Source organism: Lepidochelys olivacea, assembly GCF_965140295.1.
Source record: "Lepidochelys olivacea isolate rLepOli2 genome assembly, chromosome: 1".
Classification (NCBI taxonomy): Eukaryota; Metazoa; Chordata; order Testudines; family Cheloniidae; genus Lepidochelys; species Lepidochelys olivacea.
This window is the reverse complement of record NC_140411.1, coordinates 324,826,902-324,840,742: the sequence shown is the minus strand read 5'-3', so window position 1 is coordinate 324,840,742 and position 13,841 is coordinate 324,826,902. Positions and strand designations below refer to the sequence as shown.

General features: G+C 39.1%; 1 protein-coding gene across 6 annotated transcripts in view; it reads left to right on the top strand.

Annotated features, from left to right (window-relative positions):
- The window catches only part of KIF21A (kinesin family member 21A), a 173,498-nt gene that overhangs the window by 97,633 nt on the left and 62,024 nt on the right, over positions 1-13,841 (top strand). For all 6 annotated transcript variants that reach the window (XM_084630781.1, XM_084630779.1, XM_084630782.1 and 3 more), the window contains exons 12-18: positions 5,482-5,569; positions 5,711-5,825; positions 7,529-7,717; positions 11,090-11,289; positions 11,532-11,639; positions 12,142-12,210; positions 12,334-12,548. In XM_084630781.1, the coding sequence (XP_084486907.1) occupies positions 5,482-5,569; positions 5,711-5,825; positions 7,529-7,717; positions 11,090-11,289; positions 11,532-11,639; positions 12,142-12,210; positions 12,334-12,548 (984 nt within the window). The remainder of the gene's footprint in view (positions 1-5,481; positions 5,570-5,710; positions 5,826-7,528; positions 7,718-11,089; positions 11,290-11,531; positions 11,640-12,141; positions 12,211-12,333; positions 12,549-13,841) is intronic.

The window sequence follows — 13,841 nt, the reverse complement described above, 5'->3', positions numbered from 1 at the left end:
GATGGGGAGGCTCAGAAAATGCTGCATTTGGGTTCACTTTTGTATCCTTGCAATTATTGAATGGGATCATGGTTTATTAATACCTGTATGGTTTGTGTAAAGTATACAGCTATATAAATTGCTGTTGTGTGTGTAGTTAAAAAACACACTGGAAAAACCCCTTGAATGGTGAGAAATGTTCGGGTTTGGGGGATCATACAGGTATGGTGTGATATTTGTTAACTATGGATTCCTCCCATCTACTTAATGAAACTGCACAATGGGCGTTTGTGGTAGAGGTTTCTCTACATTTGTTCCACTGCAATTTCAGTAGTCAGCAATGGATTAGCTAATGAATTATAAATGAACAAATTGCCCTGAAGTTTGGGGATTCTTTCCTCTACTCCTGTCTCCTACAGGCATTTAGCTGCTCTACCTGTACTGTACCTTGTTATGGATTTCATTCTTTTAAAGTTGCCTGACTAGCATAGCCCTTGTACGTGCATAATGTTCTGAAGATTTGATTTGTGCTGTTCCATGTCACCCAGTGGCACCCGCAGCCGTACGTACCTTACTCACAGTGTGTACCATTGGCTCTGTGTGGAGACCCAGCAAATGCCACCTCCCCTCTGGGCCATGCCTGGGACAGCAGCATGGGTGACCCCATAGCTGGGGACTTGACACCCACGGTGGAGGTGTTGGGCTGGGGCACCTAGATCCCCACCCAATGGAGGAGCTAGGGGCTCATGGAAGTGCCAGGGTCCTAGCCCATATCGCTAGGACTGTGGCAGGAGTTCCCCCGTTCAGTAGGAATGCAGGCTCCCCAGACCAATACTTCCTGTGTAGTTGGCAGGGCCACTCATGCTGCTGTCTTGGGCATGGCCAGGAGGGAATATGGCAGCTACTGGGTCTCTGTTCACAGCAGGGTGGGGGTTTGGCCCTCCACTCCTCCTTTTGCACCCCTTCCCTGCCTCCCCTATGGTCAGTGCTGCTGGCACCCCCCTACTTCCACCAGGGCAGGGGGGGAGCTCTTGGACTGGCTGAAGGGTCTGAGTGTGCACACTGACCGCAATGAGCCACTGCCTGAGTCTCCTCCCTGAGTCAGGAGGGGCATGTGTACCATTTGAACAAATTCTGAGGGTGCCCTGTGTCACCAATTTTTATGCAGTATCATTCTAGTCACATAAGTCAGTGTGACTAGTGATGCATCATCTTAAATAGGTATTTCTCAATCACTCTAAGGTAGCCTAAGTGCCCATTTTTGAAGGTGCAACAGGTATTCAGTGCTTAGAATATTTAGCCCTTGATGAGAACCTATCATAGAACTTCTTGAATTCAGAAATCAGCTGGCCAGCATGGCTGTGGAACTGTCAGATATCTAAGTATAGTGTTCTCCAATCAATGTGACCTAAACTCTCAGTTTCTGGGGTAATTTTCCTTTCCTCTTTCAATCTTTAGTTATTTTTACATATTTCATAACTTTTTGGATAACTGTACTAACTGTTCTTGATTTAACCTCTATCACATTAGATTACTGATAAAATTAAATAGGTATCAACATGGTTAGTATTTTACGTTAGAAGGTGCACAATGGAAAGTCATTCCAATAAATTCCAACTCAAAATTAGTTCATAATTTGAATGTGAGGTCAAAATTTATAAAATATTTTCAGTAATTTAAGACATTTCTGCATTATTGAAGTCATTCACAGATCTCCTTACTGTAACACATCTCTCATTTTAAAAAATTATTAGTACTTTTTCCCATCCCATCGCTTCTGATTTGTACTTTTTTGTTGATGTTGTAACAAGCGATAAGTGGCAGATACATTTTTAATCCCAGAAGAGTAAACTATAATATTTTGCCTTAAAACCTTTAAAAACGCAGCAACTGCAAATTGCAGATGTATTCATAGGTTATGTTCAGAATGTATCATTTATAGTTTTACTGTTAGAAGTGGAAGTTTTCTGCATATTGTTCTTTTAATGCAAAGTGTATATATAGATGCCTGTAGCTTATTCTAATATACAATTAATGTATTGTTTGAGTCCTAGTACATAGAGGGGATATATATTTTGTTAGTATGGTTTAAAGGCAGTACTTTTTGAAGTTTTAAAACAAAATTTTGGTAACGGCCTCCTATGCTGATTTAAAGGGCCTTTTGAAAAGCAAAAGAGACGAAACATTTATCTTTGAAGATCATACTTTTTAAAAGCTAATTAGAAATGATTCTCAAAATAAAATAAGCAGTTGTGTTTCCAAAAAACCCTTCACTAGTGCAACTTGAGGTATAGACAGCTACAGTGCTTTATAATGCCGGACTGGTCAACCTCAGATACTAGAAACACTGCCTAGGGTACATCAGCTCTTTTTTTCCCTCTTTACTTTCCAACTGCACAAAATGTATTGCCTTTTTACTATTGTCGTCTTTTGATGGTATCTTTTTAAATTTTATTTTAAAATCCACAAGCTCATGTTTCATTTTTACCTTCTTACCACTTTCGCTTTCACTGTCTGGTTTGTCCTTCATTGGTTTGGCCTTCCAATACTGTACCTCCTGCTTTTGAAGGCTACAGAAACTTGAGGAAAGCAATCAAGAAAGAAGGTTGGAATATTTCCCAGGTTTTTAATTAAACTGTAATTTAAATTAATTTAGTTGCCATACATGAAAGGCAATTCTAGCAATAGATTCATAGACACATATAGAGTAGTTCATTGGGGCTTTTTAAAACTGTTTTTTTCTTTTCAATTAACACTTTTTTTGTTTAAACAGGAAGAAACATACTGTATGTAACTGGAGGTCAAGGCTAACTGTGGGCTCTTACCCTGTTCACACAGAATCACAGGGTTGGAAGGGACCTCAGAAGGTCATCTAGTCCAACCCCCTGCTCAAAGCAGGACCAATCCCCAATTTTTGTCCTGGAACCCTAAGTGGCCCCCTCAAGGATTGAACTCATAACCCTAGGTTTAGCAGGCCAATGCTCAAACCACTGAGCTATCCCTCAGTGTTGGGGAAGTAATGCTTCTAGCCTTTGAGGCTATGTATATAATACACACTAGTTTTAGCAGTGTGTAGTGTGTGTGTATATATAGCTACACACTGCAGTGAAAAGCAAGCTGCTTCCACCCTGCAACATGTAGATACATGTCACTGAAACATTCCAACAGTGGGGAAAGGCTTCAGCAGATCTTGCTGCCAGAGCCTTTCACTGCATGACTCTGGCAGGGGGGCAAGACTCTGACAGGGGGGAGGCACTGGGAAAAGCAGTTGGCAGTGTAGACAAGGAGGCACAGCATGGGCAAGTAGAGAGCCATGTAGGCATGTGCTTTGCATACATACCCTTACCCGTCAGTATTTACTCTCCTAAGCCTTGCCTACCTAGTTACTCTTATTTATAACCGTCCTGGGAGGCTACATGAGTATGTACACTACACAATGCCAAAAGGAGCATGCAATGTTAATGTACCCTGAGAATAGCTGGAGGGTTAAGCAGACATCCTTATTACAGTCCCCAGTAATTACAGTCCCCAGGTTGAGAAGTACTTAAATTCTGAAAAACATCTGGTCATCCCAGCTACATGAGAAGGGTAGTAATGCTTCCCTATAAGAAATGAATGGAGAGAGATTAAAATAGGCCAAAAATAGTTTTCATAATGGCACATAAGGCTTGATCCATGTTTCAATGAAGTCACTGCAAAATTTCCTTTAATTTCAATGGTGTGTGACTGAAATCTCAAGGCCATCAGACTTGCAGACTCCTTCCTGGAATCTGAAAGTCAAGCTGGGTTCTTTTTGGTATCATGTATCATCAGCAGTAAAGATTCTACAATTGTAATTTTGTTAATAGTTCTATTGATGATGAATGGACCAGAATGGAATCCAGCTAGCTCTGTCGTGCTGAGAGGAATAAAAGTAAAATAAGCATTTATAACTCTGAATACACACGGGAAGCAGATCTGCTGCGTAAGATGGTGCCATGTATACACTTAATGTTAGAAGCTCACTTTAAAGCTGACTTACAAAAGTCATGTACCAAATGCCAGGCACTTCATGAATGTGCTGTGTATCCTCAGTTGCCAGACTGAGTGACGTTCAGCAAATTTACGTAAAAACATAATTATTTCTGGTTTGGTGATATCCAGCCTGCCATTGCTCCCTGGCTCCTGATCTGAGATGATGCCCCAGCGTGTACTATGCTGTGATATAGTACTTATAAATCTGTGTTGGAAAGTCAGGTTCACCAGTACAGGGTCAGAAAAGTTCAATTTTTAATATATGATTTGTTTTTTTCCAAGCAATTACTCCTTCAAAAATGAATAATATATAAAGAAAGGACATGGAATATATTTAAGAATTATTTGCCCTGCCTGCAATGGGCCAGTTTCAGTTGGCTTCTAGAACAGTTGTTATACCACAACATGTTATGTGCTGGGTATCATATTGTGTCAGGAGACAGTCAACCCAGGTGACTCTAGAAGCTGTAGAACCTGAAAGAATAGAAATAAAGATGGTTATAGGTTATAATGTGCTAAATGACCCTTTTATATTTGCTACAGAATGAATTGTGTGTGTGTCAATGAAGAACTGGAATTTGGTACTTGACTTTTTGCGGGTCACCTTTTAACTGTGGGTTTTGCTTTTTCCATCATGACCCGGCATTTAAAAGAATAAAGTACTTTTCAAATGGCAGTACTTATAATAGTCAGTTTTAACACACCAATCATTATAGTTCACATCTTCAAGAGAGGAAAGGGAATACAGATGTGTGGCATCCAAGTAAGAGTAAGCAATATTCTAAACACTGGAAGCATGTAAATATACTTAAAAAAAATCTAAAATGCCTTCTTGACAAATGAAAAAGTTGCTTTTTAAAACAGTGTCCTATTGCAAAAATCCTATTCAGGGTTTCTTATGATATTTTATTGTGCTTCAGTGTCTACTTTAAGCATGCTTTCATGTATCTGTACGTAACAGCTCCAAAAAAGCAATACAGTTTAATAACTTAGGATTCTGTTTTTCAAGCCTTATGCCTGAGTTTGCAGAGATTCTACAGTGTAACAAATCTGCTGCATGCTAAATCACACACAAAATACTCTTCTATTATGTGTAGTAGAAGTTATAGGGATACACTGAGACTTCTATCCAAAGTGGGTTCTGCTATAGTATATGGAGATTTTTATTCCTATTGCTTAAGTTTCTAATTACAAAATTAAAAATCCAAAGGTAAAAGCTAAAATTATTTTATGATCAATAATGCTGCTGTACAAACTAAGATAATGTAGGAGTAATTAAAAATCAGGGCATTATTTTATCTGTAGAGGTCTAGAAGTTATGTTTTCCCAGCGCTCAGCTTTATTCACTTGGTTAGCTGCATTTTGTATTTCTCCTTTCTCTGGAGTATCATGTTTTTACAAGTGCCAAAGGCAGGTTATTGGTTTAGGGGAAAAAAAAATACTATCATAGCATCAATGAGCTAATATTTCATTTGCACTTTCTTTTAGTAATGTTAAAGAGGAGAACCCAGACAACGAACAGGAGAAAAGGGATGAAAAAAGCACTTCAGAGAGAGAGAATCATGAATTGGAAGTGGTAAGTACTTAAAAGGTGATATACTGGCTCGTAGTCTGATTTGTTACCCTGCTTCCATGTGCTTCCAAGTTAATCTAAGTATCAAAGGGAGGTGGGGAAATGTACATTTTTGTCCTAATTTTCGCCCCTACTTATTTACAGGAAGAAATTCAGGAAATAAGTGATCGTGAGGATGAGGAAGAAGACGAAGATGAAGATGATGACATGGAAGTTGTTGAAAGCTCAGATGAATCTGATTCTGACTTAGAGGAAAAAGGTGACATCACTTCAGTATTTTTGCAGAATTTTGTAAAAAATCTGCTTTGTCTGGGTATCCCATATTTGGGCGTAGATGATACTGTTTCATCTGGTTCTGGCACTTCCCTTCTCCATGATGACTTTCCCTTTGGCAGGAAGGGAAGTATGCTCAGCATCTCTTGAGCCTACTATCAGTAGTATTCTGTGAATTATCTATAATGCTGTGCCCTTCCGTGGGCTCCTAGAACGTTTCTTTACATTGCATCTCATCTTATTGCAAGAGTCCTGAAGTGCCCTTGTGCAATTCACCCAGGTTTGTTCTATAGCCCAGTAGAAGCAATCTGATACTTGATTTATTTCTCTAAACCTTTTGTTTAGAAAAATATCCTCAGTATAAGATTAAAACACTAGGTTAATTTGCTTCATTCTGAAGAACACCATGGATGAGGTGATACCCAGCACCTGTTAATTCAGCTGTTTTCAGAGTTTAATTCTGAAATGATAAAGCTTATCTGCTGAATTCGTTATGAAGAGACAGAGGCTTCCTATATAGAAATGGTACTTGGCACAAAAAGCTCGTGTAGGCATTACGCACAAATCAGGATTTACCCTATATGAGCACAGAATCCGGGACTCAGCCCAGCCCAACAATCTGGCTCATGAGAAGTAGGCCGGGGAACACTCTATGTATATCGATCCTTTTCTGATTGATTAACATTCAACAGGAACTTTAAAAGGGCCCCAGAACTTGGAGTGTCCCTGGCTGACCGCTCCATTTTGGAGCACAACCACAGAAGCCAGGGCCCATTGGCTTATAAACCTAACACTGCAGTCAGGGCTAGGGGACCCCCTCGCTTTGACTGAGACAGCTCCTCTCTTCTCTCTGGAGATAAGATATACCTTTTCAGCAGCTGGGTTAGGCGGTGAGAGAGGGGGACACCACTGCAAAATTCACTAACCAGTCAAGACTTCCTCCCTACACTTTCCTGAGCTTGCTGTTGGAAGTTTCTGCAGCTTTGGAGCTGAAGGAACTCTTGCAGACTGTGTGAGCTGAGCACAGGGAGGGACATGGTGTCAGAGCTGGGAGTTGAGGGTAGTTGATGGGAGTTGTGAAACAAAGATAGCGCTAATCTGACATGCACAAACTTTCCCATTGTCCTACTAAATTCCATATTTCACAGAATTGGTATGGTGAGCAGGAGGGCATTGTTTTGTATTTTTCTGGATCTCAAAAAGTAGAATTACCGAGGTGGAGATTCAGCATCTGTTTCCTTCTGTCAGGGTTACAAAATACTCAAAATCCTTATATGCACAATCACTTATGCAGCACAAAATTATACATAAACAAGCATTAAACTCCAAATAAGCTGTGACTGTCCAGAATGTGTTCATTTGAGCATGACAGATTTTGCATGTCAACCCAAAATTAGTACATGATCCAAGCATATTAGGTGATACAAGTTTTTTGAGGCATCTGACATTTGTACAACTCAGAAGAGTATGACTATTTATTGCCAGGTTGGCCCCAGTGTTTGGTAGTTTATGCCAAATATTTTGGCTTTTCAAAATCCTTGGCTTTTGGAAAAAATGCTTTTCATGTAATTATATTTTGATTACCCTAAAGTTACAGGAGGTATCTGTCTAGATGTTTATATGGCCCTCATTGCCATAGAATCTGAGTGCCTCCATTTTTAGAATCTAATTTTTCTTTTTTTCTTTTAGAAAATTATCAGGCAGATTTAGCAAATATCACTTGTGAAATTGCCATAAAGCAAAAGCTGATAGATGAACTAGAGAACAGCCAACGAAGACTACAGACTCTGAAAAAGCAATATGAAGAGAAGCTAATGATGCTACAACATAAGATTCGAGACACTCAACTTGAAAGAGATCAGGTTCTTCAAAACCTGGGTAGGACTTACAACTTTATTTAAATCATTTTACTGCAGTATCTTCAAGACAAATTATTTGTTACTTTCCCTCTATACATATAAATTGGTACTGCATCAAAACTGTGAGGCGAAATTATTTGAAAACTAGCTACTATCTAGAGTCATTTTCTAATCTTTGTTAATTTTTCAGTTTTAATAATACTGGTTTTTAAGTTTTTATTACTGTTTGGTACTAGGGATAGGTGAACATGTATTTTCAATTTCTCGCGAGTTCTGACTTCCTTTCACATAGTTTAGTATTTGTATTCAAATAAGTTTCTCTTTCCTTTTCCTTTTGGTCACCCTAAATAAGAGAAGAACCCAAACCACAACAAAATAGTTCAGTGGTGCAGTCAGTACTCTATGCCCCTGTCGTGTCCAGACTAATGAAAGGTTGTGCCACTGCTTGTCCTGTAACCCTGGGTGCCTCACAGTGCTCTGCTGCAGTAGCTCCCTATCTGGATGCTCCCAGCCAGCAGACAAGACGCACTTTTGTCTCTACCAGCCTTGGTTTCTGCTGGCCAAGTGACCCCAATATATCCCCAGTCCTGAATTTCATCAAAACCCTTTGCCCTGAAATGTCTAGCCCCTTCCTAGAACATTTAGAGGAGTAATAAAGTTTGTTGCTCCTTTAAAGAGGCAAAAGTACAGCAGCTTGTTGTTAATAATCATTTCAAGTCAATTCCAGCACTGGGTTGATTTAGAATAAAAGTAAAACAAGTTTATTTAATCAAAAAGAGAAAGTTTTAGGTCAGTTCAAGTAGAAGGGATAAAGTCAGAATGGTTACAAGCACTTAAAAGTAAAATACACTTTCTAGTGGCCAAGACTTAACTCCACAAGCTAGAGCCTTGGTTCAAGGTAGAGAACCTTCCACAGAAGAACACAGTGCTGGTTTCCTCTGTCTTCCTTGGTGAAAGATCTTTACCTAAGCAGGTTTCTCACCTATATTCAGTTCAACCCCTTGGCTGAAGGCCCCATCTTTCTCAGCTTGCAAGAGCTCCAACCCCATGTGTCTATCCAGTGATGGATGCCAAGATGAGTTCTTCTTTCTCCTTATATCTTCCCAAACTCACTGTTTTGTCCTCAGATTCAGGATGACCTCCTGCTGTACTTCCCATCCTGTGGACTTCCTCTTCCTCTGTTGATTCATATGTAAATAGGGCTTCCATTGTTTTGATTCCAAAATGCTACCTTTTCTCTTGTTTGGGGGAAAACCTGTTTCTCCCTGTGTTTGGTCTCAGACTTTAAAGCATAATATCATTGAGTATCCATATTTTCTCATTTAGTGCTAATACATATGTTTCACAATGATATTAATCACTAGTGTCTCTCAGAAAGGACTTTACTGGCTACACTTTTATAGTACAGTAATATTTTGTATAATCAGTGGATTCAGTTACTTATAATTTGAGGTTCAGACCCACTACCTTTATTGCCCAGTAAATCATGGAAATGTATTCTCATATAAAGTTCCTTTTCTCCTTCTTGGAAAAGACACCATGTGGTCTGGTGAAGACCTCATCCTGGTTCTTCCCCCACTTGTGATAGTTGAGTCATTATCTCCTCCCCGGTTAGCTTGATGGCTTTGTTTACCTTATGTGTAAATACATCTTCACTGTGTCTGCCTGATGACCAGGCTGGTGAGCCAAGCAAATACATATTCCATTATCTAGGGAAGACTGGCCTTGTGCATTGCTTGCCAAATACATACTAAGAATATAATTCTAGCACATATCCATAACTCTTTGTACACACCCCATACATTCATCGCACAAGAATGTTAATGATCAGTGACTTATTAATTTTCTAGTGATATCTTACATGACACCTTTTAGATACAGATTATGACAACCGTGTGATAAGTCTAGTGAGTATGTCATGCCTGACAAGAGCTCCTGACACAGAATAGTGACCCACAAATGGGCCTCTGTGTCAGCCCTGATTTAAGTGATGGATGGCTGATAAACTGCCACTTTATTTTGAATAACCCACAATTTAAAATAATATTTTAACTGTTATACAGGAAGTGTTAACTTTATTCTGCTTTACTCAAATTTTATTTACATGTTCATTTTCAGCAATGCCGAGAAGTGACAGCCCCCATGAGCTTCTGAAGGGCTTAAGAGTGGTTGGCACTTTTGAAAATCAGTCCCAAGGCATTGCATGTTGCAAACACCTCAGAAACATAGGCCATTTTTGAAAATGTTGGCCTTAACTTACATCAGGGGAGCTCTTCCTGTGTCTACTAACCACACCACCATTTTTAAGCTCAAGCAGATAACCGGACACACTTTGAATAACAGTTACAGTCCTGGTCCCTAAATCAGTGAGCTGGAGAAATAGCCTGATGTGTAGCTGCAGTTAAAGGTTTGTTCTACAGCATCAGCTTGAGTATGTGAGTATCACATATATGGGCAACTGTTCTTTAAATAGTGCTGTCCAGGGGCCTAAGCTAATGCTCATAGTAATCAATGCAAGGACTTACTGCAATGCATTGGTTCAGTAGGCATTGAATTACATGACTTGTTCTTTGCTACTGTGTGCTAGACTTGGATTTAATTCTGAGGTTCTTGCTGGAAGAAGCTGGAGACTTTCCATGTACAAGTTATTCAGCTGTTATATGGAGAAAGAGAAATTCACTGGGTGTACCAAGCCAGAAATGATGGGTGCTTTTTCTGACCACATCGCTACCAGCAGCAGCTTTCAGTGGTTTTTGATGATGTAAGAAAATCTGATATAGCCTGTGGGTCCTGGAACTTGAAGGGAAGAAGACATTTTAATTTACACTCCCACAGACGCAGAGGTCTATTAAGCGGACCAATCATTTTGAGTTGAGTCCTTTAAGATTCTGTCAGTGTTGCTCTGTACATTGGCCAGAGAAGGTCAGAGTTGGCACCCATCATTAGTTTCCTGTTCAGATTTGCTTGGGTAAACTGTAGTGTTGGGGGGAGAGAAAAGTGAGAATCGAGCGCTTAGAGTCTCCAACTCCTGTGTCCAATTTAGACAATGTGTTCAGTATAGCAGAAGAGAATTCTTCTGTTTTTGTTTTTAATTTGGTGCATGTGCCTTCAGTGCAAGAAAACCAGAGGATATATTAAAATTAGAAACCAATTAAGGATATAAAGCTGATTGTGTTAGTACTTGATACATTACCCAAAGCTATAGCAGTCATCAATCCTGGGTAGAGACTTCACAGCAGTATGGAAGATAGAAGCATAATGGCAAATTAAATAGTTAAAGCTGATTGGAGGCTACTGCCAGTAAGCTACTGACTGCAGAGGTAACTCAGTATTGACAAAGTGAAGATATTCTCAACAAATTAGCAGATAAGAGCTCTCCTTTGTTATTTAGGTTCCGTGGAGTCTTGTTCAGAAGAAAAAGCAAAAAAAATAAAGTCAGAATATGAGAAAAAGCTCCAAACCATGAATAAAGAACTGCAAAGACTTCAAACAGCTCAGAAAGAACATGCACGATTGCTTAAAAATCAGTCTCAATATGAAAAACAGCTGAAGAAACTGCAGCAGGATGTGACTGAGATGAAGAAAACTAAGGTTTTTTTTAATTTGGTTAACATTTGATCAATGGGAAAGGGATTGAGAGCCATTTTCTTGCTCTCACATTAAAGAAGAAAAAGGTATCTCTGGGAGGAGGTAAATTACTGAAAGTACAGAATAGTAATAGGAGATTATAGTATGAAGAAAATGCTGTTTACATGAGTGACAGGAGAATAAAAATGTTTTGATATAAAGTAAATGCCCTCTGTTAAAGTGGTTAAGAGATTGTTTATATGCAGGTTCGCCTGATGAAACAAATGAAAGAAGAGCAAGAAAAAGCCAGGATGACAGAATCTAGAAGAAACAGAGAGATTGCACAGCTTAAAAAGGAGCAGCGCAAGCGAGAGGTGATTTACAGATAAGATGTGAATGTTCGTAAAGCTTTCTGTACAGTAGTAAACATGCTCATTATGATGTGAAATATGTCACATTTCTTCCTTATAAACACAAATCCCCTCCTCTTGCCATTAAACAAGATTTTGCTTGACATCTGATGCCTTTTAGTTACATTATGGAAATCCTGCCTCCAAGCTTCGAGTAGTAACTATTACTGAAAACAAACAAAGGCTCATTGTAGACAGAATTTGGAAATAGCATTGGTATATCTATCCGTTCACCCCAGCCAAGTTATCTATTTGAGGGAGGCAAGTCAAGTTTTGAGGTGTTTTTTCCCATTATAACTATTCTATCAAATAATGGGCAAGAAATTTTGCACCTGGGTTTGCCGATTTTCACAACAGTTTTGCAAACCTATATTAGCATATATTGGACTTCTTTTTCAGTTTCAAGCTGCTAATGACAAATGTTGGAGAGAAAAATATTTGGCTTATTCATTGTTGTTGTTCACAGCATCAGCTCAAACTTCTGGAAGCTCAGAAAAGAAATCAAGAAGTTGTTCTACGCCGCAAAACAGAAGAGGTATTGTCTTACAGCACTTGTGTGTCCTGTCAGATCATAGTTATTTGCATCATTTATGGTCATAAAGTCAAATTTATAATGCTACAGGTGTTAGTAACATGTCTTGGTGTCCTGCTGTTTCAGGTTACAGCTCTGCGTCGACAAGTAAGGCCTATATCCGATAAAGCAGCTGGGAGGGTGAGTCGGAAGCTGAGTTTGCCTGACCATCCTATTCAAGAACCAAGTTCTAGTGTGTCATTTGTAGACTATGATGGATCAAGATCAGCAGCACAGCAGAAGATGAGAATTCCTGTGGCCAGGGTCCAAGCATTATCGGTAACTGCAATGAATGGAACCAGGTAAAGATTAGGGCTGTCAAGCGATTAAAAAAATTAATTGCGTGATTAAAAAAATTAATTGCGATTAATCATGCTGTTAAACAACCAATAGAATACCATTTATTATAAATATTTTTGGATGTTTCCTACATTTTCAAATATATTAATTTCAATTATAAGACAGAATACAAAGTGTATAGTGCTCACTTTAAATTTATTTTTATTACAAATATTTGCACTGTAAAAAATAAAGAATTGTATTTTTCAATTAATCTCATATAAGTACAGTAGTGCAATCTCTTTATCATGAAAATTGAACTTACAAATGTAAAATTATGTACAAAAAAACCTGCATTCAAAAATAAAACTATGTAAAACTTTAGAGTCTACAAGTCCACTCAGTCCTACTTCTTGGTCAGCCAATCACTCAGACAAACAAGGTTGGTTACAATTTGCAGGAGATAATGCTGCCTGCTTCTTGTTTACAAGGTCACTTGAAAGTGAGAACAGGTGTTCGTTCGCATGGCACTGTTGTAGCTGGCGTTGCAAGATATTTATGTGCCAAATGCACTAAAACTTCATGTCCCTTCATGCTTCAACTACCATTCCAGAGGACATGCGTCCATGCTGATGATGGGTTCTGCTTGATAACAGTCCAACGCTTGTTCATTTTCATCATCTGAGTCAGTTGCCACCAGCAGAAGGTTGATTTTCTTTTTTGGTGGTTTGGGTTCTGTTGTTTCCACATCAGAGTGTTGCTCTTTTAAGACTTCTAAAAGCATGCTCCACACTTCGTCTCTCTCAGAGTTTGGATGGCACTTCAGATTCTTAGATCTTGGGTCGAGTGCTGTAGCTATTTTAGAAATTTCTCATCGGTACCTTCTTTGTGTTTTGTCAAATCTGCTGTGAAAGTGTTCTTAAAACGAACATGTGCTGGGTAACCATCCGAGACTGCTAGAATATTAAATGTATGCAGAATGCAGGTAAAACAGTGCAGGAAACATATAATTCTCCCCCAAAGGAGTATAGTCACAAATTTGATTGACACATTATTTTTTAACGAGCATCATCAGCATGGAAGCGTGTCCTCTGGAATGGTGGCTGAAGCATGAAGGGGCATACAAATGTTAGCATATCTGGCATGTAAATACCTTGCAATGCCGGCTACAAAAGCGCCATGCAAACGCCTGTTCTCGCTTTCAGGTGACGTAAATAAGAAGCAGGCATCAGTATCTCCCATCAGTGTAAACAAACTTGTTTTGTCTTAGTGATTGGCAGAATAAGAAGTTGGATTGAGTGGACCTGTAGTCTCTA